The sequence below is a fragment of the Mytilus edulis genome, chromosome 3, assembly GCF_963676685.1.
Source record: "Mytilus edulis chromosome 3, xbMytEdul2.2, whole genome shotgun sequence".
NCBI lineage: Eukaryota > Metazoa > Mollusca > Bivalvia > Mytilida > Mytilidae > Mytilus > Mytilus edulis.
Window position 1 is genome coordinate 81136547 of NC_092346.1, and position 27491 is coordinate 81164037.

Consider the following 27491-nt stretch of genomic DNA (forward strand, 5'->3'; position numbering starts at 1 on the left):
ATCATAACAACCTTCCATCATTACCGAACTGAACATAACATGCAGGAAATGCTTACCCTTCCGGAGCACCTGATTTCACTCCTGGTTTTTAGTGGAGTTCGTGTTGTTTCCTACTTATTTTTTGTAACTGTTGATGTAAATGTCTTTTGGTTTTATGAGTCTTTGGTTACTCCTTGGTTTTGATTGTTATTGTCTTATACACGATACCTTATGGATGTATTTACATGATATAAGCTTATTATTACACTTGCATATATGAATAACACGTGGCAAGAAGGTTTCATACGAAATAAAATTTAAAAAATAAAATCCTCCCACCCGCCCCATTTTTTTCAAAAATTGGATGAAAATCTACTAATTAATTTTAGTTGGCCTTATCAGTATATTTTTACAATGAAAAATATTTCCTTCTTTTAATTTTTTATTTTATGAAATTAAAATATGAAAATATTTGTAAATTTCATGATGATATTATATAGAGTTATCTCCCATTGGCTGAAGTGAAAAGTCATTAACAAACCATCTGTCATGTTGGACTAAACACAATCTACTGTCAGGTTTTGTCTGTTAATTAAAGCTAAGATAACTGATTCTCTTACCGACAGATAGAAAATATTTTTGATTTGATGAAAGATAGATGTTAATTTGCAGGAAATATTTTGAGGATGCAGATGGATCCATTTTTAAATATGATAATTATGGACAGTTTCATTGCCAATTATGTTGGACTAATTTTCTCCTGCATATTATGATAAAGCATATAGATATATCATTTTAAAGATCTACAGCATGGATAAATTTAATTGAACAACCTATATTTGACATTCAGCTGGTTTTTTTTTTTAACTCTTAATCAACCACAAGTTTTAATACTAACAATGCTGCGTTAGAAAATTATGTGAAAACTGAGGCATTACATATATTTTGTTGGTAAATATAAACCAAAAATTTCAAAAAAAATGTTTATTTCAATAAATACATTGTGTTATTCAATAATTTACAAATTATGGAAAAATGAAAAATTCTTATTGTTTATAGTTTTTCATAAATTTAATTGTTCAGCAATTCTTACTCATTTAACCTGAAGTTTTTCTTTATAAATCAGATCCACTCCCTAATACTAATGCCACGTTTGGTTTTTTTTTATTTTGTAAAAAAATTATCTATTTCCATTAATGCTGAAGTCCTTTCCACACACCCTCAGTTTGTACAGTTGTGAAGTTGAAGTTCAACAAGACAGCTTTATATTAGCTTAACCAGTCACATTTTGCCTTAAGAAATATAGGTATTCAAAAAGTAATTGTTTAGTATGTTGTATATTTCCCAAATCTTTATGTAGATCCACTTTTCTAACCGAATTTAAAATCTAATTTCAGTTGAATAGCTTTGTATTCCATTCATCTGGCCAGTTTTAAATACAATGTTGTGAATAAAAGTAGTTACTGATTATTAACATTTCCTCTTAAGTAGTTATTATTGTCCAAATTAGAAAAATATGAAGCCTTTTTTGACGTAGAACAGCATAAATGTTCATGCAGAATTTAATTTTGTCCTGTTAAAGCAGCATTTTATTTAGAAACATTTCCTGTATTTTGTTCAGTTTTTTACAAAAAAAAAATTATAACGTAATTTGCCAATCAATTGATCACATAGAATTGTGGAAAGAGGACATTATTAATCTGTCTTTATTTGACAGTGTACGTGTACAAAGTTTTTCTGTTACAAATCATGATGTATGGTGTTATGTGTACATGTTATGCTGCCCATCAAGGGCCCTTGATTGGAATAATAAAATATTCTATTCTGTCACCAAATAATTTCAATATCATTTAAATACAGATGTTACAGGTAAAAACATTATGAAAGGATTATAAACACAGATTTGCAATATGGTTTTTAAAGAAAAAATGTATTTTTTGTTATTTTGATTATTATAATATGGTTGAATGCCCATGAAGCCCCTAAAGGGAAATCAATACCATTACCAATCCAATCCATTGTGCAATGTTTACAAATATAAATTTGTGAAAACAGCAAATTCATATAAAAGGTTTGGAAAATATTTGTTTATTATTGTAGGTATAATTGATTAATGAAAAATAACTTATTGAAAATGGTTTAATATTTTATTTGCATTGTTGCAATAATAATTGAAGAAAATATGTGATTAAGCAATAAAAAGTCTCTTTTTAAGATTAGGTGTAACCAGTTTCTCATAAAAGAATGATGTTTAACATTTCTATTGAATTTAAGACATTTTTTATTGCGGCTTTTTACAAATTACAACTATTTTATTGATTGCACATCACTAGTGCATTTCCTGTATGTTCCCCACATAAAATTGAACAACCCATCTGCTGCTGAAGCAGAAGTGTGAGTGAATCCTGTCAACCCCAGATGACAAGTGGACTACTCCACACTGTATTATTTTAACACATGGGATCAAATTATATGCTTTTAAAGATATTTAAAAATTAATATTTGCATAAATATGGATGATTTGGAATGATGATATTTAATGGTAGCATCTTGTCTCGGTTGTCATTGATGTCAAGGTAAGGGGTCACCAGCTTCTTTGTTATTTTTTCTGATACATGGTATTGATTATTTGTTAAGGTGACAAAGTCTGATATCAGAAGTTTATTTTAAGTGGCTTTTGTCATTAATTTGTCATTTTATTTGTAAACATTCATTATTATTTAGTCAATTTTGAGATAAATAAAAGGAATTTGATTCTGAATGTCAAATGTGATATAAAGTTTGGTTCAGGCACCAACATTTTATATATATATTGGACATCATTTAATTAATTATTGAGGATATACATGATATATGATATATAAGGATGCATGTTCTTGGTAAAGGTTTTCTTTTTTTATCCAATAATTGTTTTATTGATTTGTAGAAATAAATACATGGTTCACTTCAGAGTTTAACTAGTAATTTTTGCAGACACAAGATATGATATTTCCTTATTATAAAAAATAAGATCAATGTATAAAAGACATAGTCATATTGATATGAAAGATCTTGATATCGATGCTTCATAAAAAACATAGAGGATTATAATCTGAGGGAAATAGATATGATAAAATCAGAAAATAATTCAAATAATTAGCACTGTACTTAGTTGATCTGTAACAACTTCATTACATTATGTGACAAGACATAAGATGCTAAAAAATCTCCCTGAGATTCTGTTTTACATGACATGACTTTAGATCCTGAGGAATCTCCCATGGAGACTGACTTAAATGCATCCTGATATTTGAAGAATCCAGGAAGGTTCTTGTTTGTCGTAAGAGATAAATCTGATATGATTATGGGCACCTTGTCATAAAATTAAGATTTTTAATTCATGACGAGAGACAGGAAAGTAACACTTCTGGTACATGAATCATCACACTTATACACTACATTATATAACATGTAAAACATATACACAGATTTTATGTCTGTTATATATATTTCAGATATCCTAAAACAACATGATCCAAATATTACACACTAGTTTCCAGATTCCAAACACTTCTTATTCTCCTATATAATTATATTGGATGTATTGGAAGATTGCCTGAATGATTGAATAAATATGCCTAATATTACAAGTAATCTATTGTAAAGGATTACAGGGACACTGAACTGTGTAAAGCAAAGAGTTTTCTCAAAAACTGATTTTATCATACATTCTTCTAAGTACCTTTGAGATATAAAAAAGGTACGAAATTGAGTATGCATTTACTAGATAAACCTTAAGCCACATCAAAACTCACCAGTTCAAATCTGTGATTGTCTTTCTAAAAGTTAGTTTTTTTGTTATTTAAAGATTTTTTGTAGCATTAGTTTAATTTATCCACATCTGACCTAGACTCAATGCAGTTTTAGTGCTTCAAATGATGTAAATGCACTTATCTGTAAGCGTTTTTCAAGATAGTATTGGTTGACTCCTAGATGTATTTTTTTATGCCCCAATTGCTAACTTAGGGATTATGTTTTATCCTTGTTCGTCTGTAGCTTTGTATTAAAAGCAATAGGTCTTGATAATGGTTTCTGTTCTCTAACTAAATTTGCCTCAAACAAAAAATATGAAACTTATACTTTTGGTTGGTGTAACTTTCACAGCTCTTGAGTTGTGTCGATTTATGGAAAAATTACTAGAGTTGCCATTTTCGCACTCTGACTTCACCCAAATGTTATGAAACTGATATACAATGCTTATTACCAAAAATGTAGATCAAGTTCAATTTGGGTTGCATCACGTTCATCTTCTTAAATAATGTCCCTTTCTAAGTAGACAAAATATTGTTTTTGTCATATGTATACAATTCTTTTTATGTTGTTGTCTCATTGGCATATATGCTTCTTAATATGTTGTTCCTGCAATATCTTGAAACACTTTGACCAAATCTTTTCACATTTGGATATGTTGTTTCCTGTGACTAGACATGCTAGAAGAAGGTCAAGTCCTAACTTCAAGATTTTGGCTTTTGTAGTTTATGAGTTATAGACTCTTTAAGTAGTGTAAAGTGATACTTTAAGCTCAGACTTTAAGTTTTGTCCATTTGATAACTTGAAAAGGCTTAGATGTTATTTTTTTTTAATTGATCCTGTTTGAGGGTTCAGATTTGCAAATATAATTTTCGTCCAGGAAAATCTGGTTGCTGTCAAACTTGCAGCCTCTTGTGTATTTATGATGTAATTTAGAAAAAAAAATAATTTTATTGGCATAATAAGGAACAACAGATATGAAATGTAACTGAGGTTTTAATCATTCATATATATGAAAGGTTGTTATTTAAATAGTTCCATTATCTTCTATATTAAAAATATGGGGAAATTAATGAATTAAGTGAATGTTTTTACTTATATTATTGATTATTTTTGTTTCTTTAGGTCCTCTTCCTGATTTTCCACACGATGATGCTGAAATGAATGGTCAAGTACAATATCGAGGGCTACCTGCCCCACCCCATGAGGCTGTTATATTCGAAGGTGATGGGATGCCACCTCCTTGCCCTAGAGAAATGTATTCCCAGGCAGGAGTTTATGATGTCATTCCTGGTGACCCTGTAAGTATTCCCTCAGTTTTCTATGAAATTCTTATTATTTTGATAAGTTTTAAAATCAAAGGAAGATTCATCATTGAAACAGATTGGTTTATGTACGATGTAAGATCAATCTCCAGATACAGCAGATTGAAGAATAATAGTTGGGCAATAGGTCAATATAAAAAAGAAGTTTTGGTGTGATTGCCAATGAGACAACTCTTCACAAGAGACTAAATGACACAAAAATTAACAACAGTAGGTCACCGTTCGGACTTCATCAATGAGCAAAGCCCCACACTTTATTTGGGGTATAAAAAAATTGTAAGGTGTGTTTGTCTGTCCGACAAGATTTATCTGACCTTAACTTCATTGTCATAGATCTTTGAAAATGTTAAGTTTATGTGATGCTTTTAGTAAAGTCTTTATCTAAGACTTTCAACATGAAATCAATGCTCAATAAAGCAGGTGAGACATTTTATTGTCAGCACTCTTGTAATTTTCAGATTACTCTTTCCAAAGATATTGTATTTTAATTATACAGAATTTATTTGATTTGAGAAAATCCATTCTCCTACAGTATACTTGAGAATGGAAGGAAATTCTATATAACTGTTAACCATCATAAGCATGATAAGGAAATATGTATTTTTTTTAATTTCAGTAATTTCAAAATAGTTCCTCAAGAGTAATTTGTTAAATAATGGCTTTATAATTTTTTTCATTTTCCGGGTTCGGGAATTTCTCCCTGCATTGAATACCTTTTGGTGACCTTCTGCTGTCGTCTATGTTCTATGGTCAGGTTGTTGTCTCTTTGGCACATTCCCCATTTCCATTCTCAATTTTATTTATCTAATGTTTTTACTTCATTGCAATAGTTTTATTGGTCGACATATTTTGCCAGAAAGCATGGCATCTCCTGAAGACACCTGAAGCTTGCTGGTGAAACAGTAGGAATTTAGAAATAAGAATTCTTTTGTTTTACAGCACAACCAAAGGAGACAGAAGAAGCCAGCCACCCCTCAAAGAAGTCCCAGTACAAGATTGAGTAGTCAGGTAACAACTTCAGGAGAAGTGAAATTATTCAGTTTACAAATTTTGAGGGATATAAAGGAATTACTTCATCATTACATTCCAAAATTAGATGACTGTGACCTATGTAAATCTAAAAGATTTCATTATGTACTTTTAAAACAGTTGTAAAAAAAAATTAACTCATTATAGAAACCTTATTAAAGTTTTGTATGCAAGATACACATTTTATCTATAAAAACTCTAATCAAAGTAAAGGTCAAATAAAGTTTGAGTTGAAGAACAGTGTGGAATCAATATCTTAAAAATAAAAGTTTCAGTCAGCTGTTATCCTTAAAGGGAAACTTCGCAAAAAAATCAAAAATTGATATTATGTTCATTCTGTATAAAAATGTTCAAATTCATAGATATTAAAGTTTTATTCCGCTAGATAAGCGATCACCATCGATTTTAAATTTAGAGTATCAATTCTCCGAGATCCGCCATCTTGTCTTCTTTCCCGATGAATAAAAACGATATGTCTATAAACCACAAAGAAACAAAACTACAGTAACCGATGTAGTCGTAATTGCGTGTCGATATCTTGTCAATCGTACGGTTGTTTAATACGACTAACTAACTTGATACGGAAAATATTCTTACTTTTTTTAAATTACCATGGTCTGTTGTTTTTAAACTGTTGATATTGGAATTAGGTGAAAAGTCAAAGTTGAAATCATAAATAAGTGTTCCGTGAAAATTGTTTTCGAAAATCTAATTTGTTCATAATTCTTTAAAGTAATAAACTTTTTTCAAATATATTTTGATCTTCCCTTATCTGATCACCAGCATGGCTAAAGGTATTACTTCCAAAGGTATTGTGAGGGGTGTGAGGTGACACGTCCAGGTATTCAAGCGATTTCCTGTCGGGCTTGCAAGTTCATGCATCGTTTCACTTCTGCAGGTATTGATCAGTGTACACGGCTGATAACTTATAACTTATAACTTTCCATTTTGAACTATCAGATGTATAATATACAACTCTGTCTTACTTGTCATTACTAAACTCATACGCTTGTTTATAAATAACATTTCTGGTGTAAAGAATATAATTCATAATATATAAATAATACCCAAAAAATAAGATTTGATGAAATTAAAATCTATTTAAATATTTTTTCCAAGGGTGAATTTGGGAAAATGTAATATATAGTCATTGTCAATAGTGAAGGACAGATTGGAACAGACCAGAAATATTGATTTAAAAAAATGTACGCACTTGCCGACGATTCGTTTATACGACTGGATATAAAGTTACGGAACTATAGCGCAATTTAAAATATATACGTGTATACATTGAACATAAGAAAAAAACCTATATTTTGAATAAATAGGGGTAAAAGTGTTGTAAATAGACTAGCCAACGTATGCCAACAGTATGTAATCATCGAATGTCGATAGACTACAGTTGTATACCAAAAGAAGAAGAGAACCAATTTGATTTAAATACAGGTCGATGTATAACTTTTGCTTTGGTTCATTGAAGCTGTGGACCTAGGAAAATCACAGATTTATATTTCAATAAGATTGTTCTCAAACAAAGGAAGGAATTCGTCATCACAATTGTTATATATGCCACTGGACGAACACTAATTATCCCCAGGGGATGTGAATATTTTGCTGGGAAACTTTTGAGTATCAAAGTTTCAAATTAATTTCGGGATTTATTTTCTTTCTTGGTATTCAATAACCGAAAAAAGAATAAATTACTTGTTCGCTAAATAGGGATATTCTTGTCAGATAAAAGAATTTTAGTTATATTTAAAAAATAGGGAAATATGACATTAAATTGGTTCTGTCTTTTTTTAAACATCGTTAAAACGATGTGTGTCTAAGGTGAACGCCACAAGAACCCTGTAATACTAGTACGAGAGTATAGCATGTAAACATTCCTTCTCAATAATATGGTTGTATTGGAAAACTTTTCATACAGATTGACAACTCATTGTCCGATATGCATGTAATATTTGCCACATGACGCCCATAGTTCTTTCTACCATCATCACCTTATTCCTTGATATTGCTGTAAACATCGATGGTTCACACCCAAACAAAATGGGAGTAATGAACCTTCAGAGCTTCTCCGTGTTATACACTTGTGAAATATATAGACGAAATTTCTGTATTGAAATGAATCTACATCTCACAAACAGGATTTTCAAATAACGATTTTGAGTAATCACCTTACAAACCAATATAAACGTATGGCAAGATATAACCATGAAGGAATTTAGTTTTTGTCAGAACTCATCACTATATCATAAACGTATACGTATATATATGCATACAGTTTCAAATATCAAGAACAAGCGTTCGATGTCGATAGTCTGTTCTCTAACTGTTCAGAGTTAGACATGTCACTTGTTCATTCTTGGAAGCCTTCATATTCCCCGTCTAACGATGGGAACTCTTTCTGATTGTGTTGACTATAAATGCTTGTATGGTAATTATGTCGTTTATCTGTACAAGCGGTTGCATTTCCTCTCCTTTCCCAACAAACAAACGAACGAAACTCAACTAGTCTGATTTCTCTGGAGCTCATCCTCAATGGCTCTTATACGTCAGGAAACTTACATGTATACTAATAATGATTGTTTCATGAACAACGATGTATGAACGAACTATTATAAATTCGTCAATATCTGTAATGCATGACTAAAGTATAACTTTTATTACAACTACTGTACTACTTATTTGGATTAATGACGGCTATCATGTTCAACATTGCACAACTATTATCATAGAATTTAAAAAAAAATCCTCAAAAATCCTCAAAAGATATAATGCCTTAGCTTAGATAATTAGTATTCTTTTCACAAAAAGTTCGTGTAAATGATTGTCAAATGAATTTAATTATGTAAGAATAAAATGTTAAAAGAAACTAAAAAAAAATTATGCATGTTGTATGTTGTATTTTTTTGTCAATTAAAAACTTTAAAATTGCAATAGTTTTATTAGCATTTAAACACAGCCAGATTTGAATACAAGTTAAGAAATTCCGGTAAAGTCAATGATATCAAACAGATGTACAATGGTATATCAAATTGGGTAATATTGCATTTAGTTTTTATTAAAGATTAAAACTACTATTTTTTGCTTCATATTTGAATCTTTACGCCAATTGCCGCTAAGAAAGTAATCAAAAATTGTTTCCTTTTATTTTTATACACTTTCGGAATTACGAATCTGAATTTTATTTTCAATTAATTTACACAATTTAATTATTGTATCTTTATTCTCATCGTGTATTTAATCTTAGTGTATTAACATCATGACAGCATATACTCTAATCCTTTCTATTTATCCTTTCCAAATAACAACATTTATACCTGTGTACGCTTGAACTCACACCTAAATAGCTACAAGGTAAACGAATTGACCTCAAGCCGAGAAATATACAGTGACCTTTACAAAATAATATACACACTCTGCTCACACATTAGTTGCATTGAAATGATTATCAAAACAATAACGGTAAATAGAACTGAAATTTTCAGTTCAATATCAGTAAAAATGTTCAATAAATATTTTATGAAAAAAATCTCAACAATAATTAATTAAATTTATTCAAAAACATTTACTAGAGATAATTTTATAGGAGTTTAATTCAATCAATACAAAACGGTATATATATGCATATTCACTTTCGTTCATTCTTATATTGTGGTTTATAACTTCGACCATTCGTCAGCTGTGCGCTTTTAATTACGTATATTGTCGATAAGCTATAAGAGTTAAACAGATTTTATTTTTTCCCAGAATTCAATAAATCGGGCTAATACGTCACGACCCACTCGAGAATTCAACCAAAAAAGTTACAAATACTTGATTTTCTCCGTTATTAGAAGGAATATAAATTTAAAACTTTGCAAATGTGTTTTTTATGTTAAGATGAACATAATTAGATGATAAGTAAAAAATCGCGGAATTTCCCTTTAACCAATAAACTTGATTAACAGATTGTACAAATGTATTTGATAGATACACCTCCTAGGATTGTTATAATAATAGGGTAATTCACATGCATTTATTTGATAGGTCTTGATTGATTAAAAATCAATTTTTATTGACTTTCTCCTAAAGCCACAGTCACAAGAATTGTTACTAAGATATCAATTGCAAATGAAAATAAAACCATAGAAATTTTATGTGTCTGTAGCACTTTTCTGGATATACATGTACCATTATCTGAACAGTCAAAATTAGATATTGTGAAAACCGAAAATGTATATTGTATAAGTACCTTAACATGTAAAGGGCTGACAATGACAAAAATATAACTGAAACAATTGTACATGAATTACAACAAAACTGCATTTTACCACTATCAATTTTTAGCTCTCCTGGCCCGGCGTCCAGCGTCTTCTGTCGTCCTCCATCTGTCGTCATCATTCATTATTTAAATTTTGAATTTCTTCTAGAGAACCACTTAATGGAATGAAACCAAACATAGCATGAATGTCCCTTATGAGGTGCTGATCAAGTGTTATTATTTTGTAGCATATCCATCATACAAGATGGCCGCCAGCGGGGGACTTAGTTTAACATAGGACCCTATGGGAAATACATACAAATGTCTTCTTTTTAGAGAACTGCTGAATGGAATTAAACCAAACATAGCATGAATGTTCCTTATGAGGTGCTGACCAAGTGTTGTTATTTTGTAGCCGATCCATCATCCAAGATGACCACCAGTCAGAGGCGGATTTAGGGGGGGGCCCAGGGGGCCCGGGCCCCCCCTTTTTGGGAAAAAAATTCGTTGCTTATATAGGGAATCACTGAAGCGTGACTGGAGCGGGCCCCCTCTTAGTTCAGTCAGTGGGCCCCCACTTATGAAAATTTCTGGATCCGCCACTGCCAGTGGGGGACTTAGTTTAACATAGGACCCTATGGGAAAAACATACAAATGTTTTCTTTTAGAGAACCACTGAATGGAATGAAACCAAACATAGCATGAATGTTCCTTATGAGGTGCTGACCAAGTGTTATTACTTTGTAGCCGATCCATCATCCAAGATGGCCGCCAGCAAGGACTTAGTTTAACATAGGACCCTATGAGAAATACATACAAAATGTCTTCTTTTAGAGAACCACAAAATGGAATGCAATGCTAAACCAAATTTCAATCATTATTTAAGTATCTGTTGGGATTTTTTTTTCTTTCAAAAACCCAAGTAGAGTCAGGTGAGCGACACAGGCTCTTGAGAGCCTCTAGTTTATTTTAACTTTATATTTATTAGAGAAACATATTATGAGAATAGAAGATGACACATATGTATCAATGTGACAACAACCCAACAGCACAAAAACAAAGAAAAACAACTAAAGATCAATAGTTGGTTTTCAACAATAGATGATGTGTTTTATATACTATTTGTCATGCTTCAATTTACCTCAAGTTTAGAAAGATTTCTGACAAGCACCTTAGCACTAAAATTTACACTTTTAAATTTGTGATTTCTTTATGCATTTCCATTTAATAATGCAAATCTCAAAGCAGGTAGTTTTGGATGCAATACAAAAAACCATTAGGAAAGAAATTTATAAGTGTGTTACTCAAATGAATACATAGATTTTACAATCAAATAATGGAATAAGACCTGCAAATACACAACCCTTGCCAAATGTGTTGAAAGTTGTATTATACACCAAACATTAATCTGTATCCTATTACTGACACAGAAAATATCATAAGTGGAATTTTGTCTTTATATTATAATATAGTACATTTTATATACACAGTGACTTGAAAAAGGATAATGGTTTTCTATTCATGTCGATTTTCAACAGTCATAGTTCTCAGATTAATTGAGTTCAATTTTTATTTCAGTCTGTTCAAGATGATGTATTTACAGATCATCCACATTCTCCAAGACAACACACATCACCACAGCAATTTACCCATCATCAACAACAAAGTAATATTGCCCATCAACAACAAATTCTTCGCCAACAACCAGCATCACCAAAGATGAAACAAAAGCATATGTCACATCCTGATCCTAGCCAATCAAAACCATTCTCTTATTTTGGAACTGGTGGTCCAGCACCACTAGTTCATAGGCATTCAGAAGGTCAAATACCATACAGAACAGATCGTTCTCCAAGTGATTCAAATTACGAACAAGTGAACAATTACCATAATGGACAAACAAGAACTGGTTATGAAAATATGAGTCCTCCTAATTATAGAGAACCACAAATGGGAGGTATTGGACATCCTTCTGGTAGTCCAGTTTTACAACGACAATCATCATTGACAAGGAAAGCATCTTTATCTCCTGTGATGACCAGAAGACATGAATCTCCAAGAACCAGTAATCAGAGAAGTTCTGGTCAACGTGGTCCTCCGTCATTCCCTGCCCCCACAACACCAGGCTATGTCAGACCTGTCTCCCCACCTCTTCCTCCACACCCAGTAGGGTATGATCAACCACCACCCCCACCTCCTATTGAAAAAATTCCAGGGCATCAATCTGTGACGTCATTTGAACTTGGTAGAAAGAAAAGACAATCTGGTGAAACAGACATAAATCGTAACCAAGTTCAGGATCCTCACTTACAGTATCCACGTCAGCAATCAACCGAGGGATACAGTCCTTTACACCCTCAACAAGGTTATTATCCAGGACATCAAAAAGATCCATATAGCCTCCCCCATCAACATCAGAATACTGGCTTAGTTTATCAGCAACAACAACAACAGCCATATGGTGCTGAATCACCAGATCAACAACAATACTATAACCTACAACAACAACAATATACTCAACAGCAATATAATCAACAACAACAACAGCAATATACTCAACAGCAACACCAACAGTATATCCAACAGCAACAACAGCAGTATACTCAACAGCAACAATATACACAACAACAAATGTCTTCCCATGTACCATACGCTCCCCCTGTTCATCCAGTTTCTGGTGGTGGGCTTGCTGATCAATTAACAAAAGTAAAACTCAAATCTAAATCTGTTAGTGTTGAAGGAAGTGAGGAAAAGAAGGCAGGAGAACTGGCTGCTGAGCTGGGAAAAGTTAAACTGAAACCAGCAAAACCTAAAGGTGAGTTAGGTAACTGCAGTAGAAACATCAGCAGTGTTCCAGTCAATCAAATATTGTACAGTACTAAAATTACCACTACATTGTTAACAACAGTTAAGTGAATGGCAACTTTGCAGTTGATGTGTTGCTGTCAATGTAGTGGTATTGAATTTTATATTTTTTTGGAAAATGCTTTGTACCATTGGTATCCACTTAAGGGATCTCTATCTATAGGAAACTTCATAGGCGTTGATTCTGCATTTCTTTATTACTAAAATTAGTATGTAAGGTTGTATTAATTGTATATGTACTTCAGTATGCTCAATTGATATAAAAATGGACAGGAAAGGAAACAAAGAGCATGACATTTATTGATTATAATCTTTATTCTAATACTCCGGGAATTTTTTTTGACTTAGAACTTAATTTTGGTTATTGAGTTAAAGAATCTGTAGTTTTACTGTTTAATCATTAACTAAGTTTAGTAAAGATAGCTTACCTTATTAGAAATTAACATTGAATACATACTATGACCAGCAAAGAACATAAATATCAACAATATAGCAATAGTTTGGAATTGGGTATCATTGATATATGTATAGCTATAAATGTGATTCTAAACGCCAACAAATTTCTCTTTGTCATGCAAAAAGCCACATTTCAGTGAGAGTAGATTACAACATTCTCAAGATATCCAAATTGTTTTATCAAAAAGATAGATGAATGCAAATTGTAATGGGACAAATAGAAACTTCATGAAAGACAAGAGAATTCAGGTGCAAAATTTATAAATCCTAATACCAATGCTATTTCTCCTAATGATACAAAACTAAAAAAAAAATTATATGTCAATCTATAAGTTCAAAGTTATAAATTATTATTTTATAGAAATAAATTTGTTAGTAAGATTGCATTATATTTTGACAGCTCTGTTTAAAAATATAATACAATGAGAGAAAATCTGAGATTTGAAATGGGAGATAACTTTTGCTCAAACTTGTTTTTTAAAAGGGGAGATAAATCAATTTATCTTATTATTTCTTGAAAACAATTTATCTAAAGTTCTATAAGAATGTTCTATTTCTTAGGTTATGCCTATGTTTTATTAATTAAATAATGATATTCTCAATATGATTGATATATAATCATGATAATGGGAAATATTTACTAGTTTGTTGTTTGATTTTGTTACTAAAAACTATATTTGTATTGTTATTTTTTTTGCTAAACAACTTTTTAAATGTTTAGCAGTTTTAAACATTAGCTATTACATTTTTTCAAGGTAGGCAAACATTTTGATGATTTATAAATTTCAAGTAAAATTTTGTCTCTTTGCAAGTGTTCTTTTCCAACCCTTTTATATACCTGTTTCAGATGGAACAGTATTATTTCCTGGGCCTAAGGAACAAAATATTATAAGTTATATGGTCATTAGTGAACCGTATAACAAATTTATCGCACACCAGACTTTTCCTGCTGCATTTTGTAGAAAAATAAACAATGAAATACAACAACATCAATATCTGACGTCACCATTAACAATAGATGTGATGTCATGAACCCCCTATGAAATTTACTAACCCCTACAGATCCATAGGGGGTCACCATGTGACGGCGCTAAACCAATCACAATGTTTATTTTACCAGCCGTGCGATAGATACTAGAATATACCTTGTATCTCTAAGTTGTTGTCACTTTCTGATGAATGCATTAAACAAAATATGCCCCCTTATGTAATAAATTTACTATTTGGTGCTTTTCAGAACCAGAAAAGTAAAAATACTTCATGCCATTTTCATAGCACATAAATAAACTATTTACTAGTTATCAATGGTAATCATGAAAAAATGTGTGTAAAGAAACCCTAATTTTAACTATATTTCATCTTAATATGGTGGCTAATTGAATAAGAAAGGACACTTTAACCACTTATTGGTCCAAGAAAAGCTCATACTGCTGTTATTTAACCTCAGAACTACAAATCAAATGAGGAAATCTAGTATTACTATACTATAAAAAGGATAAAATTATACATTTTATTCGTTTTGTTGATAATTATATAGTATGTGCAGTCAACTTAAATTCAGCTATTGTGTCTCTAATTCAATTGGTGGCACTTGTTTCAGACACTGAAAAGAATTAAACCACTTTTTTCTAATAGAGGTAATGAAAGCATTTTTAAAATTATCCAACTTTCTAACACCGACCCAGAACCTTCATACAAAGTATTAAAACAGGATTCATTTCATTATAATATTTATAAACTTATATGACTTTGTATGATAACTGTTTACTTTTTCCGCTATCTTTATACAACAAAATTGCTTTGCAGTCTTTTATCATGCAGTGTTTACAAAATTAAAAGAATTTGTAAAGAACAGCCTAGTTACCTTATTAGAAAATACTAATAATCCACCTTTATGACCTATCTGTACTATAGACATAGTCAGAACATATGGATGTAGAAATATGGAAATAATTAATAATAAAATAAAAGTAGGTACTTAAACTGGCACAACATGTACATAGCCCTTACTTCCTGAAGTTTAGAAGAATTATTTATAAATAAACATTTAACTTGCAGAAAACATGTCTCCACCTCCAGAGAAAACTGAGGAGTCGCCTGCTGGCTTTCTAACAAAGTTAAAACCTACTGGTGCTAAACCCTGGGAGAAAGGTAAGACTATTTATTAGTACTGAAAATTTTTATTAGTGATTTTAATGTAATATAAAGTTTTACTTGCATAGAACTATAATAAATCCTTCTATTTTCTTTTTGATGAAAGAAAACACAGAAAAACAGTGTCAAGAAATGAGGAAAAGAGCATTACTGCCCTGATGGTCACACAATGAATGCTAAGGTTTAGTGCATTGAATTATATATTTATTTGGCAGACTCTTAAGAGCAAGTACTATTCCTTTTGCTGATAGACTGCAGTTCTCACATTACCAATAAAAGGCAGTTATCAAGTTTTATATTGACTTTATGGACTTTATGATCATTATTGGTTTTGCTTGGTTGTTTTCTCATTGTTTTCTCATTACCAATAAAAGGCAGTTATCAAGTTTTATATTGACTTTATGGACTTTATGATCATTATTGGTTTTGCTTGGTTGTTTTCTCATTGTTTTCTCATTAACAATTTGATTCATATACAAAAATGTACTAAAATAAAAGATGTAGGTGATCTCTCACTACTTCCAAAAGTGTCAGTAACAAACTTACAATGACAAAGCAAGCTTTTAAGCTAATATTAAGCTATCACTTTCATATCTGTCATTAATTATTGATCAAAATGTGTTATAGTAAAATTAAGAATGGAAATGGGGAATGTGTAAAAGAGACAACAACACAACCAAAGAGCAGAAAAAAAGCCAAAGACCACCTATGGGTCTTCAACACAGCAAGAAAATTGCACACCTAAAAGGGGGTGGGGTGGGGAGGGGGGTGAGATGGACCCTAAGCAAAAATGTGTACTAGGTCATTGAAAATGGACATCATACTAACTTTAAAACATTATAAATGAACTAAAATTAAAAAAATATACAAGATAAACAAAGGCAAGAGGCTCCTGGCTTGGGAAAGCCCAAACATGTTTTTGTCGGATCTCACCTTATAGACTATTTGTTTTATTTGTCTTCAATAGGGGTAAAATCATGTCCTTTCCTCAAGTCTGGATAGGAGGGGACTGGATATTAATGCTAGGCTAGCTCCATGAAAGGAACGGACTGGATTGTAATGCTGGGGTTGCTTCAGGAGATGAGGGGACTTGATTGTAACCTGTGTTTCGCAAAGATAGTTTTCTTGCGTCGATTAAGAATTCAATCCACTGAAGTAGATTTCACCTTTGAAATGGTCACTTTATCATTAGTTAGAAACTATTCTAAGCATTGGTTACATGAACTTCATGTGCAGTACAAATGATACAGTAGACTACATTTTTACTGCCAAAAGGAATAAAAGGGTTAGTCCTATGTTGTTCACAATAATGACTACAAACAGATGCATGTGTTTAATGATTGGATGATTTTTTTTGTTTCAGATACCTCTCCTGAACAAATTCCCCAACAAGAGTTAGAGGTTGAGGATCAATTTGATGAAGATTATTTTCCTCCCCCACCACCTGACTTGGAAGAGTTGCCTCCTCCTGAGCCAGTCAATGGATTTCGAACAGCACCAACAAGTTTGAAGCCACAACAAAAGAAAGGTATTTTATATTATTCAATCCAATTAAGTAGAATAGTTACAATATATGTAAATGTGGACCTTTTTGGAACTTTCATATGTACCACACCAAGTGTCAATACTCCTTTATAGCCTCAAATTTTATGTGAGCTGTTGTCATTTTTAGGCATCTATCAACATGGTAGTTGTAAACCTAATCTTACCTGAAAACACTAAGGTGATCTAAGGTTAGTCTTTTAAATCAAGCATGGACTGACTTATGATATTTAACAAAATAGAAATAGAGATCATGCCCACGCTTGCATATAATGTTATAAAGGGACATAACTAGAGAACTGTAAAAGGGCAGTAAAACTTGAAATAAGTATATTTGCTGATTGAAGGTTAAGCTGGTTCCAAATTTTTTGTTTAAATAATGCACTCACAATAATTTTTGAAAGTTACTGTACATGTGTGACCAAATATGGTTCCAGAAGTTCCAATAGAATTAGAAAACTTAACAAAAAATTTAATAAAAAATATTCTGAAAAATCATAGTTATTTGATGGACTTCATTGATACCAGACATATTGCAAAAGTAGATTGGTAACCACATACATCAATTACTAATAGATTACACAAATTTCAGAAAGTATTATAACACACTGACTTTTTAAACTAATGGGGGACATGCACAAGAAATTAAGAACAAAGACACGAAACACAGAAAATAAATAAGGGGAAACATGAAGCACGCAAATCGAGCCAAACACAAGAAAACGAGAAATAAAACGTCAAAGCACGAAAATATGGGAAACAAAAAGGCAGAAAACATTGCACAAAAAACAACCCTTTATCACCCTCATATTACATTTGGAATCCTCTTGAAGGTTGATAACAAAGTTCACTTCAAACTTGACCTGTGATCTAAAATTATAGAAATTTTAACAACAAAAAAGGAAAAATTTCAGAAAATCATATTTAAGCACATACTTATACCATTTATATTGGTTTATATTTGGATCAAATGATAAAGTTATTTATAACTAAACTTAGGTTATTAATACATTTATAATCTTCAATGACCTTTACACCTATAACAATATGAAATACAAATTGAATATGTATTGTGACATTACTGCTATCCGTAAAGGAAAAAAATGTCAAAGCCATAGAGATAAAATGTTAGGGATTGCTTGATTGTTTGTGTCTTAAACCCACCTTTAGTAATCATGGCTACATCATGACATCAAGGTCTTATTGGTGTAGGAAGTCAGAGTGTTTGGAGAATACCAGCAACCTTTGACAGGAAAGCTGTCATTCATAGTCAATTCAGATTGGAGTAAAACTCACCTGCTCATGGATTTGATCTATGACTCAAAATCAATATATGCACAGCAAAAAAAAGGCAAAAAAAAGCAAAGGAACAACACTTTTATTGCTGTTCTTCATCTTATGTTTTAGCTCCTCAGTTGTGGCTCATTCACTTTGAAACTTTTACATAGTTTGCAAATCTTGTAAAGTAGTGATAGATATAATGAGCATCTTAGACCTTGTGTGTATTATGGTATATAGGATTTACTTAATAGAGAGCAAATTACATACATGTAGTTTATCAGCATGACCTTTCGCTTAATTACAGAATTTTGTTCATTTTATATTAGGGTAAAAGCTTTTTCTTGCAAATACTGAAATACTTATGATTTTATTCAAGAATTTATAGAATTTTATGAATAAAGGGAGATAACAAAAAAAAATTGTTGATGCTTATAACTATTTTATACTAGAAATACATTGGACCATTTTATAATTTGTGTACCCCGCTTTAAAAAAAAAGGACGGGTATACAGTTTTACCTCTGTCAGTCTGTCAGTCTGTCCGTCCCATGAATATTTTTGTCGCTTTTTTCTCAGAACTTGACAAGGATTATTTAAATTTGGTTTTAGGGTTTATATAAGTCAGTTATACCGTGTGATGTATTTTCAGAGTCATCACTCAACATTTTCCTGTTACCCTAACACTTGTATCATTTTACACATGATAGCCAACTTGAAAATTTTTGTCACATTTTTCTCAGGAACAACAATACAAGAATTTCTGAAATTTGGTTTCAGGGTTTATATAAGTCAGTTATACCGTGTGATGCGTTTTCAGATTCGTCACTCAATAACTTCCTGTTTACTGAACACTTGTATCATTTTACACATGATATCCCAGTTGAAAAACTTTCATAACATTTTCCTCAGGAACTACTATACAAAGATTTCTGAAATTTGGGTTCAGGTTTAATATAAGTCAGCGATACTGTGTGATGAGTTTTCAGATTCATCACTCATCAATGTCCTTGATGAAATATTTCGGCGGGGTTTCATCAGTGAGCTGTAGCTTACAGTTTTACTTATTAGGACTATTTTATGAAAATGGGACCATTTTCTTTTCACCAAAATATTCTTGATAAAACCTGTAGTTTAAAAAACAAGCTCAGTGCCATACTTGTTTGAAAAGAGATTAATTTATTGATAAATTAAAAAGATATGCAGTTATATTGTGTAAACATATACTGGTACTGTTTCTTTGTAATACATGTAATATTGAAAATTGGAAAAAAAATGTATGCTACAGATTTCAATGTTTATGACTTTTTAGTAGTGAATAACTGGTTTACCTGTGTCCTTCTATCCATTCATCTTTCTATCTGTCCATCAAACTGTAACACATTGCTGTGGCATTTTTCTCAGCAAATACAACTCATTGCTTCTTGATATAAGCACCAAGCTTTATCTAACTATGCTTTACAGTATGATATGATTTCAGGTCCTCTGGTAAACTTATATGTTGATTGGGGACATAAATAGTGATAAATAGCCCAGAGTTCATTGTTTAAATTTAATGATTGATTTATTTACCAAGGAATGCAACTAGCTGAGGACTACTTGTGGTTCTCCTCATGAAAAATAAGACAAATGTGCAAAACAAGTACAATACATGTATTTTAATTTACAACACAACATTGGACAAAAAACATATATTTTCATGCATGCACACATGAAAACAGCCAGCCAAAAACATCATATTGTTAGCTTTTCTGTTGGTCCAAAAAGTGACCCTTTTGATTCCTTTTCTTTAAGTGCTTGCAATAGAATTTACCCAACACAGTAAAATTGTTAAGATAAATTCTAACAAATAAACCATGTTGAACAACAAGGTTAGTTGAACCTGTGACCATTTGTCTCAGAACTTCAGAAGTGAAGCACAGCTACCTTTATTCTGTTGGCATAAAGTGGCATCAATATTTATGTTCAGTCTGTGGTTAAAGTTGTTTTAGACATCAATTACTTTGTCAAATCTTCATGGAATTCATGGAAACTTGAATATGATTTTGTACTTTTAAACCCCAATTAAATTACAAAAAGGATTTTTCAATTCATAAGTATTTGACTTTTTGTAGTTGACAATTACATAGTCCGGGATGACACTTTATAGACATCACTAACTTTGTTGAAAATGCATGGAATGTTTTGAAACTTGGAAAAATATATAAGCTTCTTCAAGGTCAAGAAATAGTATCTAAAGAAAAGAGTTTGATTAGAAAAACCTCTGTATTTTACTGATAAATGGACTAAGGTTTTAGTCAGTCAACATTACACTTTTATAATTTTTACTGACAAAACCCTTCACAAAATCTTCTTGTGAATTGTGGCAGAGTTTGTTTTAATTTATATTTTGTTCCTTGCCTGTTTTAGGAAAGTGACAATAGCCAGTCTCAAAAACACTACAATCTTTACTTTTCATTCTTAGTAAATTTTTATGCCCCACCTACGATAGTAGAGGGGCATTATGTTTTCTGGTCTATGCGTCCGTTCGTCCGTCCGTCCGTTCGTTCGTCTGTTCGTCCGTTCGTCCGTTCGTCCGTCTGTCCCGCTTCAGGTTAAAGTTTTTGGTCGAGGTAGTTTTTGATGAAGTTGAAGTCCAATCGACTTCAAACTTGGTACACATGTTCCCAATGATATGATCTTTCCAATTTTAATGCCAAATTAGAGATTTTACCCCAATTTCACGGTCCACTGAACATAGAAAATGATAGTGCGAGTGGGGCATTCGTGTACTGAGGACACATTCTTGTTAAAAAATAAGAAAAACTTTATATTTACTATTCATTATTTATTACCACAACACTAGGCTACTACATAAAACAAAAACACCATATCAATATGGGATCAGCTCACCAGTTTGCATATACAATTTATTAAATTATTTAACAAACATATCAAGTGTCTTTAAGATATGTCATCTGCACTGGCTGCTGCCATGGTGACATATCTATTAAGACAAAACAGAAGCTGTCAAAATTCATATAAATGAAAATTATATACATTCTCCAAATAATTTTTCTGCTTTAGAAATTCGTGTAACATCATAAGGTTGCAACTTTTAACTCAAAATTTTAGAATAAGGTCCAATTCAGACCAATGGTCAGTGTTTATTAAAATAAATAAACAAATACATGTGAATGTACACCTGGATAAACACATGAATTAGAATAGAGAACCAGAATAAATACATATTACATCCATTTTAACGTGTTCAACAGTCAAGAGAGTTCTTGAAAGTTGTTTTTTTGTATTACCTCCCTTCCACCAAGTTGAAGTTTGAATATTCTTTGCACATGAAATAGTAATTGATTTTATCATGGTTTTCAGTGTTAATGTTTGGTTGCTACCTCATCATAGGCGGATCCAGGGGGGCCCTTGGGGGCCTGAGCCCCCCTTTTGTGGGAAAAATTTGGTTGATTATATAGGGAATCATTGAAGCATGACTGGAGCGGGCTCCCCTTTATAGGTCAGTCAGAGGGCCCCCCCCCCCCCCTTAGGAAAAGTTCTGGATCCGCCACTGCTCATTGATTTTTAGCCCATATCTTTTATTCATATCAAATCTTTATAACATACACTATAAAAAACATATTTATATGAAAATTTTATAAATTCATTTACTTGGATTTTAAGTTTTGTAAGTACAGTGTGTGCACAATAGAAAAGCATGACACTTTAGTGTAAGTTATTTTAATATGACACAGAACTTTCACATGAGATTAAAAGAAACCTTTTTTTACCATAACACAGAAATGTTTTTACCGTTTTAAACATTTAAAATGATAAAGTTCTGAAAAACTGATGATTTCCAAATTAAAGATAAGCTTATCTGGCTGAGAGGGCATACATAGGTTAAGCTTTTATCTAGATTTCTTGATTTCTTGAATAATTATCTGCTTTACCACTTAGCCAGTTAGAATCAAACATCTAACATCCTTAATGTTTTAGTTTCTGACTTATATACTTGATGTTTCCTTAAATCAAATATGTCCACCATGACAAAAAAGTAATGATAAAAGACCTATTTAATCATGTTAAAAGTTACATGCATTCTTGTGAGAAGCAAAATTTAACTTTATGGATACATCCTTCTTTAAACTTTACTTATAAGTTATATGATCTGTAAAATTTTTAAATGTTCTAGTTTACAGAGTAACAGAGTCAGTCTAAAGGAATACATATACCCCAATCCTGACATATTATTTACATATTGAATCTTTCAATAGAACAGGAATAAAAAAATTGATAACTTTCAAGCACATTTTTCAATGAAGACTCCAAAGATCATTTTGAATAAGAAACATCATGATGTTAGTAATATACTCCGTTCAACTCAATTATTATTATTATCATTAGGTCAAAGAACGTGATGTTGTTTTTTAATCTTGGATTATCTCATATCTTCAGATTTGGTAATATCTTTTCACATCACATTGCCATAAATTTTATCAGAAGACCTGCAGATCAGGTTCAGATAAACATACACAAAAAAATGTGTTTAGCGTAGCCTACTTTTCATGGATCATTTAAATCTTAAGTTGTTTCAACTAATGATTACTCATTTATGCAGCTATGTTATTTTCAGGTCTTGAATTTTCAAAGGCATATTTATCTGATATTTCTGTATTTTTGCATTAATCAGTGAAATTTATCCTGTCAGGTAACCTGTTCAGCCTCTTGTTTAAACATTACAAATTAATATCTTTTACTGAAATAAAGTGTGTGAAAGTAAAAGGAAAAAGTAAAAAAAAATATATTGTTTAATCACGAAAAAATATAAAACTCTTTGTGTTAATGTCAGAAAGGTCATATAAAGATAAAGGATTGAAATTTGACTCTTTGTTATATAACATTTTCTACAGTGGCAGACCCAGTCTGAGGGCCCAGTAGGAACCAGTGTTATCTTTACTCCAAACAGATTCCACAAACATTATGTTTAAATAGCTAAGATAAAGTTTGATAGGAAGGAGTGGAAGCTATTATCCTCTACTGAACATCACTCCTTCCATATGATGTATGTAATACATGTAATAACTTAATTAATGAAGAATGAGGTTCATAAGGGTACACATCAAGTTTGGGGATATCAAATTATTTATTTTTTGGCAGTGAATTTGATAAATTTTACACCTGGTGTTTGAAAGATCAGTCTATCACATGAAGGAAAACTTATTTTGATACAGATGTTTACAAATTTATCAACATTTGATTTAAGCGTGTTTGCCCCCATGGCATGCCTCACTCTCACTTGCAATTTGGGATTGCAGCAACAGACAAGATCAGTGTCTTGAGATTCTAGAGTTTTCCACTTCCTCCTGACTTATTTGGAAACCTCCACATTTTTTCAAGTTTTTTTGATGAATTTAACTGAATTATAATCATTCTTGGTGTGAATACATAAGAAATACTTTTTGGAATTGTAAGATTATCACAAATCAGGTAAGTAGATCTGTTAATCAGTAACTATTCTATGTTAATTTCCAGGTGTAGATATCATGGTTGCTATGTGTATAATATCTTCTATTTCACTGCTGTTGTTGATGAGGTTTTGTTGTTTCCTTGTGATTTTTAACACCACAAACATCATGTTATAAATGCCAAGAACTAGATTTGAATTTTTTCCCCAATGTGTGACCTTGAAATATCCCCTTATTCAAAATTGGATAAATTGATAGGTAAACATCATGTGTAGGAAAATAAAATAGTTGAATTGATATGTCTCTACTATGATGTGACCACATGATATAGTGCTTTCCTTGTCCAACTGGCTGTTATATCACAATAAAATTGAAAATGAATATTTGTAATTTATAGATAGAGAAATTTTATATTCCCAATTTTTATGTTTTTCAAATATATATTGGTATGTTTTTTTACTTGCTTTTTGGGCGCTAGACCTTGGATTGCACACATATAATAAACTTTACCACATTCCATATTTAAACAAATCTCCCTATTATAATTCATTAAACAACTGATCTTTGGATTAATTAAGCTATAAAAAGCAAACAAAATTTGGTAGATATATTGCAAAATCAATATCTATGTAATATCTACTTTCATTAGGTTTTTTGTATTAAATACCATGATGTTTCCATGGTTATCTTGGATTATCATTTCGGATTATTAGATCAGGTAAATCACAGGTATTCTAAGCATCAAATTCACAAGAAAACAACAATTAATTTGGAACTAACCTGAGGTGAGAAATATTATCTACATCTTATTTGAATTTCGTGAACCATTTTTTCAAGAGATTTTTAATATTTTACAAATTGATGGATTCTTAATTGTTTGATAAAGTTCTTTGGTATACAATTGCCACACCCTTATATCAAATCTGTTTTATGGGCATATCTGATCTGATTTGTTTTCTTCGGTTGTAACTTTATGTAGAGAACATGAGTATGGCAAATTGCCAGAGAAAATAATAGATAGAAAAATTTAGAGAATTGCAAAAACCTGTTTCTCTCCATCATTATCAACCTCAATTATTCATTTTTAAATATATTGAAAGAAAAAACCGGTTTTTTTCTAAAGTGAACATTGATTGGTTAAATATTTCTCAGTCATGTCCTGTTTTTGAATTTGTTTGTTAGCTTTTTGGTCATGAATGTTTGTCTCTAATATTTAATTAACTGTGCATTTGTATTCAGATATCGCAGATCAAATTTATTCGTTCATTGTTTAATCATACGTTTTTTGATTGAGTTAAGTCTGCCAATTGATATTTTATCGTATGTTTTTCTTTGTTGTGATGTTATGCTATTGTTTCAGAAAAAGGGAGAAGGTTTGGATCCATTAAAACGTTTAATCCCGCTGCAAATGTTTGCACCTGTCCTAAGTCAGGAATCTGATGTACAGTAGTTGTCGTTTGTTTATGTAATATATACGTGTTTCTCGTTTCTCGTTTTGTTTATATAGATTAGACCGTTGGTTTTCCCGTTTGAATAGTTTTACACTAGTAATTTTGGGGCCCTTTATAGCTTGTTGTTCGGTGTGAGCTAAGGCTCCGTGTTGAAGGCCGTACTTTAACCTATAATGGTTTACTTTTTAAATTGTTATTTGTATGGAGAGTTGTCTCATTGGCACTCACACCACATCTTCCTATATCTATGAATTCAGAATGTGATTTATTAAAAATGATAAAAAGTTAGTTTGGATATGAAATAGAAATACTCTTAGTTCAGAATTACACCAAAGAATTCAGTAAAAACGGATTGCATCTATCACTTCATAAAAAGTGGAAATAAATATAATTTGTTGATTGGTATAGATCTCATCTGACATTCTGAGTGGTTTGGGTAAAATTCATAACCAGAAATTGGACTCACAAAATAATGAAAATGTTCAATTTTCGCCCCATAAAACCATCAGGTATATGATAAGGTTATAGATATTAGCCTGTCAACTGGCAATGTATATACCCCCTCTTTTAACTTTCTAACCATACCTCTAATGTAATTACTTAATTGTGTGTTTTATTAACTCACCAATACCTATTATTGGTCAGAATTCGGACAGTGAATTAACAATTGTTCAACAGTGAATTATTTGAAAAATTATCCTCAAATTTTATAGTATATATGAACTTCTTTTAGTTGAGATACATTTTTAAGTTGCTTTATTTACAGTGATACAGATTATGCTGTAAGATGTTTCTTTTATGATCTCCTCTATCTTATTTGATGATATTTAGAATAATGTTTCTATATACTTTCTGGTCAATATTTACATCCAAGAAAGCCCAGTATGTAAATAAAAGATGATACAGTGTAAACAAGCTTCCTACTGGGATGACTGGATGTTTTCTTTCTTGTCTTCTCTCCTTGTGATGAAGTACACACTGTTGAGGTCCAAAATGGGAAAATCGTTTGTTTATTATTTAGCCTAAGTATGAAAGGTCCTTCGTATCATTTGTAGAAAATATGCCCTCGAAATAAAGAAAGAGGATAGATTATTAAATTATTTTATTTTGATTTAAAAGAACTAAATTGTAGATGGTTTGAGATTGTTTCTTTGCCCCCACTGGCAGCCTTCTTTGAAAAGTAAGGGATTTCTTATCATCTGAGTGAATTAGATCTCTATCTAAGTAACATGGCTCATTAATTGGTACTAATACAGATAATGGTCATGATGGTGGTTAAACAGTGCATGGTTTTGTAATAATTAAGACCACTAACTGGTTAGAGGTTTATTGACATGGCATGACTGTCTGATTATTGTAGCACCTGTCCTATGCTTGATAAATAATGTATTCACATGCAGGATATATACATCTTTACACAAGCTTGGTCATTTTTATATGAAAAAATATTTTGACAAGCTATCTTCAGATACCAAATTTTACCTCTGAAAACAAGTAGATACATGTATATTGTCAATTTGTTAAATTTTAGTTGTGGAAATAATTCTTATATGAATGTTAATTTTAGATAGAGACATTTGTTATCAATCATATGAACTTGAAAAATGAATATGAGTTACAAGTCAGTTAGACAGCAACACAACAACACATATAACCAAAACACACTTAAAGGTAAACATGACCTTTAAAGGTAGACAAGTGTCTATACAATGTATCAAGCTATAAATAGTTCAGAGTCTAAAAATACATGCAAATAGAATTAAATTTTAAGTATTAAACATCTTATATCATCTCAAAATTCCCAAAATAGCAAACATGATAAAAGCTTTGATGAGGTTAAATAAGTACAAATATTTTTTTGAATGTTTACAGTTTATCTCTATGTAATCATGCAAAGAAAATCATTGGAATGTGATGTTGATAAG

General features: G+C 31.3%; 1 protein-coding gene across 8 annotated transcripts in view; it reads left to right on the forward strand.

The window, feature by feature from the left end:
• LOC139514510 (unconventional myosin-XVI-like) overlaps window positions 1–27491 on the forward strand; it is a 119926-nt gene that overhangs the window by 73684 nt on the left and 18751 nt on the right. For all 8 annotated transcript variants that reach the window (XM_071303860.1, XM_071303864.1, XM_071303865.1 and 5 more), the window contains 5 exons: window positions 4894–5069; window positions 6033–6101; window positions 11947–13183; window positions 15748–15840; window positions 17207–17371. In XM_071303860.1, coding sequence (XP_071159961.1) covers window positions 4894–5069; window positions 6033–6101; window positions 11947–13183; window positions 15748–15840; window positions 17207–17371 — 1740 coding nt within the window. The remainder of the gene's footprint in view (window positions 1–4893; window positions 5070–6032; window positions 6102–11946; window positions 13184–15747; window positions 15841–17206; window positions 17372–27491) is intronic.